General features: G+C 30.7%; 1 protein-coding gene across 5 annotated transcripts in view; it reads left to right on the forward strand.

Moving 5' to 3' along the window:
• Window positions 1-1,377: 1,377 nt before the first annotated feature.
• Window positions 1,378-5,608, forward strand: part of LOC119631900 — a 34,230-nt gene continuing 29,999 nt past the window's right edge. Inside the window, exons 1-4 of one of the 5 annotated variants that reach the window (XM_038024463.1) lie at window positions 1,378-1,487; window positions 1,549-1,665; window positions 2,134-2,486; window positions 4,353-4,427. In XM_038024463.1, coding sequence (XP_037880391.1) covers window positions 2,414-2,486; window positions 4,353-4,427 — 148 coding nt within the window. In that variant the 5' untranslated portion in view covers window positions 1,378-1,487; window positions 1,549-1,665; window positions 2,134-2,413. The remainder of the gene's footprint in view (window positions 1,488-1,548; window positions 1,666-2,133; window positions 2,487-4,352; window positions 4,428-5,608) is intronic. The other 4 variants (XM_038024464.1, XM_038024468.1, XM_038024466.1 and 1 more) reach the window with 4 other exon arrangements.

Consider the following 5,608-nt stretch of genomic DNA (forward strand, 5'->3'; position numbering starts at 1 on the left):
CGAACAATGCCCAATGGACGGACAAAGAAACAGCTACGTGGATAAGCCGGTACATGTATTAATTTATTTATTTACGCTTTATAATCCTCCCCACGCGTGCTTCTAAGAACAAAAAAAAAGTCAAAATAAATGATTTTTTGATGTTGGATTAAAAACGGAGATCATTTGTGAACTTATTTACCGCATACCGCTCAACACTCATTATATTAAAAATCGCTTACTAGCGGGACTTTACATATAAATCATTTAAAAATCATGTGTAAAATGCTTTCGTTTTTTTTTTTATTCAAAATTTATATGTGCATATATATATATATATATATATATATATACCTGTGAAAAAAAAAATAAATAAGATATTATTTACTTAGAAAAAAAAAAAAACATTCCGAAAATTTTTTATATACGTATTCCTTTTCTCAACAAAAAAAAAAAAAACCAAGAAAAAAAACCTTTTCACTTAAAAGAGTTCCTCTTTAACGAGAGAGAGAGAGAGAGAGAGAGTACAGGTCAGTTAATCTCAATGCATAAATGATGGCTAGATGAACCCCAATTAAGCGGAAGACAATAAAATAAATACATGCATAAACATTTCAAACTCTCTGTGTGTGTGTGTATGTGTGTGTATTTGTATGCGTGAATTTACATCTCTCCGTGCGCGTATGTGTGTTTTGTTCCAAAAGAGTTTTCGAGGGTTTCGATTAAGAAATACATTTGCATATGTATGCTCAGTGGAATATGATGTTTTATGGATGTACTAACGATTATTGTCCAATACAATGCAAACGATGTACATGGGTACTGTGTGCATTCACAATTGCATAGTACATATGCATAATATGAGCCGGTATGTCAAGTTGAAGTATACAAAGCCAAAAAAAACAGAAGAAAAAAAGAAAAAAAAAAAAAAAAAAAATATTAAAAAAATAAAAAACACTAGCACTAGCACTAGCACTAGCATTAGCTCTAGCACTAGCCTTAGCACTAGCATTAGCATTAGCACTAGCACTATCAAGCTAATTACGGATACTATACATTTACTAAGCAACATTATTTTGTATATATGCGAGAGTGTGAGAGTGTGGCTGCGAGTTTGTCGACTATATGTATGACTGGGTATATGAATGTGTGCGTATGTTTGCTTATAAATTCACAAAAAGTATAGAGTGGAATAACGGCAAATCAACTATTCGTAGTCATAGTCACAATCAGTCTCAGTCACGACACAAACATCGATCGACGTACCGATCATATTCCGAAATTGAATCGGCGCAACTGGATTAAAGGAAAAGGAGCCACCTTGGGGCATTACTGCGGTGCACGTTATCAATTAAACATCATCAGCAAAATAATTAGAGAAAAATTCGAAAGAAAGAAAACCAAAAAAAAAACAAAAAAGAAGAAAAGAAGAAAAAAAAAAAAATCATTTCATTTAACTTTAATTTATTACTTTAATGACTCGCGATCGTCTTGCATGTTATTCGAATGTATGTATAAAGCAGCGCATAATTGAACTTCTAACCTGTGTTCGATTATTTAATTAATTAGAAGTGCATGTGATTTTAAGGGGTGCATCGCTAGTTAACAATGAACTATGAAATGTGCACGAGATTCACTTTTCAATTGAAATGTGAGAGTCTTTGTTAAATCATTAACTCGTGAAAAGTAATTTTAATCAAATTTTTTAATGAAAAAGAAAATCTATAAATAAATTAATCTATACATAGATGGATCATTGAAGATATTGAGTTTTTTTTTTTTTTTACTTTTATTTATTTATTTATTTAGTTATTGTTCTTATGTTATTTTTATTCAAAAATTTATGTTTTTAAACATATATATATATATATACATAATGTTATATACATATATGTATGGATACGATAAATATATATAAATATTTAATTAAATCATCTATTTAAAAATAACTAAGAAAAGAAAATTGAAAAAGGAAAAAGAAAAAAAAAATAAAAATAAAAATAAATAAATAAATAAATTAAAATATACTATAGAAACCCATACACTCAATTATGAAGCAAGAGTAGTGTGAAAAGTGTCATTTAAGTTTTTTTTAATTTTTTTATTTATTTATTTATTTTTATTTTTTTTTATTTTGTTTTCTCATTTTTATAGTGTTTTCAAAAATGTGTGCAAAAATTTGACGTAAAGTAAAGGCAACAACGTAGAAAAGCTAATAAAGCAGGGGTGTATATGTACGTACGTATGTACGTAGCAAAATACATAAATATATGCAAGCACATGTAGTAATGCCTGAAATTGGGGAAAATTTTACACGCAATTAAATCAAAGCAAAATCAACGAATTTTAAGGAAAAAAAAAATAAAAAAAAAAATCTGGAAAATTGTTTACTTTTAATTGCAGTTAAATTTGGAATTAAAAATTTGCTAACAAAATGGATCAAGAGCAGCCAAGCAGTGCATCTTCGGAAACTGGCCGAAGGACGGAAACAACAGCAACAGATGAAGGTAATTAGCTTTAAAGTCAAAGTCAAACGTAAACACAATTGCAGTTTACGATGAGTGGGTGCTGTGTTGAGACGGAGAGAGGGGATGGGTTGAGCATATAACGAAAGGGGTTTTTTTTTTCCCCCCCCCTTTTCCAAAGTACCTCATTGATAATGGATTTCATCTTTAGACAATTAGTTAAGCAGAAAAATTGCCATTATATCTAATACGGTAACGGACGGGCTGTGTATTCCACGAGAGCAATTTCAATCAACGATTAATCCCATGAGAAATAGGCAAATGTCGAACAATATCTTTACAGATTGGTCTGCGGTATATTCTATCAACATTTAATCTCACTTCTCAAAAAGTCCTATTGCCGAAAAAGGCCTGCCCTGCCCTATGACAGACATTTGCGTGATGTACACTTCCGTAACAGAGAATTAGCGACATTACAAACAGATTTGTTGCGGTTTGTTGTGATTTCTATTGCAAGCAACGTTGGCGACACATACTCTAAAGGTGTCAAAAGTGTCAAAGAGTCCTACCGATAGATCATCTGTTTTATCACCCATAACAATTCCAAGTGTAAGTTCAATAGAATATGTTCCAAGCCAAGCAATTCCATTCTATTTATATAAGCGTGGGCCATCCCATCTCTGGCGAAGAGTTATTTGTGCAAACTATCACAAGCAAAGGCGAAAAAAATCTTAAATAATTAAAACTTTAGTTGGGAATTGTGGGAATTACTTTGCTGTCACTATTTAGCATTGCAAACGATTTCCTAATTCGCATTGGCGAATAATAAATAGCAAAACCCCTTTTAAATGTGTTCAGGCAATGCGACAACTTTTTTTACATAAACACTCTTTCGGAATTTTATCGATAAGATTTCATCTATTCATGTTAAAGATAGATATCCTGTTCAGTTATATGAGTTAAACGATTTATATTAGCTCATAGTCTATCGTAATAGACCGTTGTTGACCACTTATGTTGAAAGATTGTAAACGAATTGTCGAGCATATATATATGCTCTTTTTTCCCTGAATCATCCAAACAAACAATCTTAATAGAGACAATAACAACAATAACAACAACAACGATATCTATTCAATAAATCTCATTGATACTTTGATAGACAATTTGCGAAAGATAGCAAACAATGAAACACAACAATGATGCACATATTTTGCATTAGTGACGTTAGCAACACTTAAGCACGAGCACTTATCATATCTCATTCTCACACGCGTACTTTCATTGACATATATATATATATATATATATATATATATATATACATATACATATATACTTAAGTAATTTATCTAATTATAAACATGATAAAATGTCAACTTAATGCACTCTACCCTTGATATGTGTGCCTTTTAATAGTGATAAACGGTTGCAAGCATTCCTAGCTGTCTTAGATGTCTTCGCTTATATTTATAGGGAAATATATAAAAAAGTCACGATTTTTGAATGCGAATAATTAATTAGGGAAATAATTCTGAGAGTTTTGTGAACCAAAAAAAAAAAAAAAACACGCAGGCCGGTGAAAAAGAGAGAGAGAGAGAGAGAGAAAGAAAGAGATAGATAGATAGAGAGAGAAAGATAGAGAAAGAGAGAGAGAGAGAGAGAGATAGTAAGAAGCGAGGGGCATAAATAAGAAATTGCGAATATTTTCTTCATCGTTAGCTACCTTAGCATTTAGTGGAAAACATGAAGATACGAATGAAAAAAAAATGCGGTATCAGCTTTCCTGGATTTAAAAAATTTGATAAGAAGAAGATATAGATTCGCGCAATTCATTATTAATACGTACATTAGAGGAATAGTAAAATTTAAATGAAATTCATCTATAATTGGTAAATTTTTTTACAGGCCTCTTGCATAAAACTCAAATCGCAACCGGTACTTCATTGACGAGATTTTTAATTTCTATGGCACCAGTTATGGGTAAATTCGTAAAAATCTTTTATGTAATAATAATTATGTGTTACACATAATTGTTCTCGTAGTCGTATGATTGATTGTTTTCTCATTGATATTCATCATTACATAATTCCATATTATATACAGTTTACGTGTGTGACATAACAACTTACTTGTTGATTTACTCTTTGCTTCCTAAAAATTAAATGTACAATGAAATGCTAACGCGTAGAAGCCAAGAAGGCAACTTGTAAGTAAGGCCTGCAACCTTTGTAAAATCTCGATTGAGTCTATCCATAATTTTGGATATATTCGCAATCGCGCTTCTACCGCGCGCGGGAGACATGTATGTACATGTCTCAATAAATGAATGATGAAATGATGAAATCTAGATATGTACGTACATGAAAGTAAAGAATATGTATTTTTTTGGAAAAAATTTCGAGAACGAGTAGATCGTAAGCAAAAGTGAAAAAATTTATGAGAAATTTCATCTACCAACCGTTTCAGGTTGAATATGTTTCACAAGCCAGCCAACCTATTTCCCATATGTCCAATATTCTTGCGTCGAAATGAAAAGCTAAATTTTCCAAAAAATTAATAATTCGCTTACACGCACACATTTCGATAAAAGTAAAAAAAGTGCGAAAGAAATAAAATAAAAAGTGAAAAATTTCAAAATAACATATATACGTAACAATCTAAGGATGAAAAATTTAATGGGATTATTAGAAAATTTTCAAAAATTTACTTTAAAACAAAAAAAAAATAAATAAAAAAAATATTTGCCCTTTCCATACAAAAGTCCTTGAATGGATAGCTCTATCGCCACTAGGCAAAAACTTAAGATATCTACACGTATTCATCGCTGGTTGAAGGCGACTCTTATTCTGGAAAATTGAAAATTCTTGCATAATGGTTCAAAATTTTGAAAAAAAATTAAAAAAAAAAAAAACGTCAGAATATTTCAAAATACTTTTCTCGTCACCTGGCAATCGTGACAGATAAATCACTATATCCACTACGGTAGAATAAAAAAAAGTTGCAACAATTTCCACTTTTACGTACAATTAATTGCAGAAATAGATAATAAGCGAGAGTAGAGCGAAGGCGAACACAACTTTTCCTGGGGGTAAAATTTTTAAAAAGTAAACTTTTCTCCTTTCGCTAATTATTTTGTTTAATCTTCTTTACGTAAAGATACA

This window comes from Glossina fuscipes, unplaced genomic scaffold (genome assembly GCF_014805625.2).
Source record: "Glossina fuscipes isolate IAEA_lab_2018 unplaced genomic scaffold, Yale_Gfus_2 1, whole genome shotgun sequence".
Taxonomy (NCBI): domain Eukaryota; kingdom Metazoa; phylum Arthropoda; class Insecta; order Diptera; family Glossinidae; genus Glossina; species Glossina fuscipes.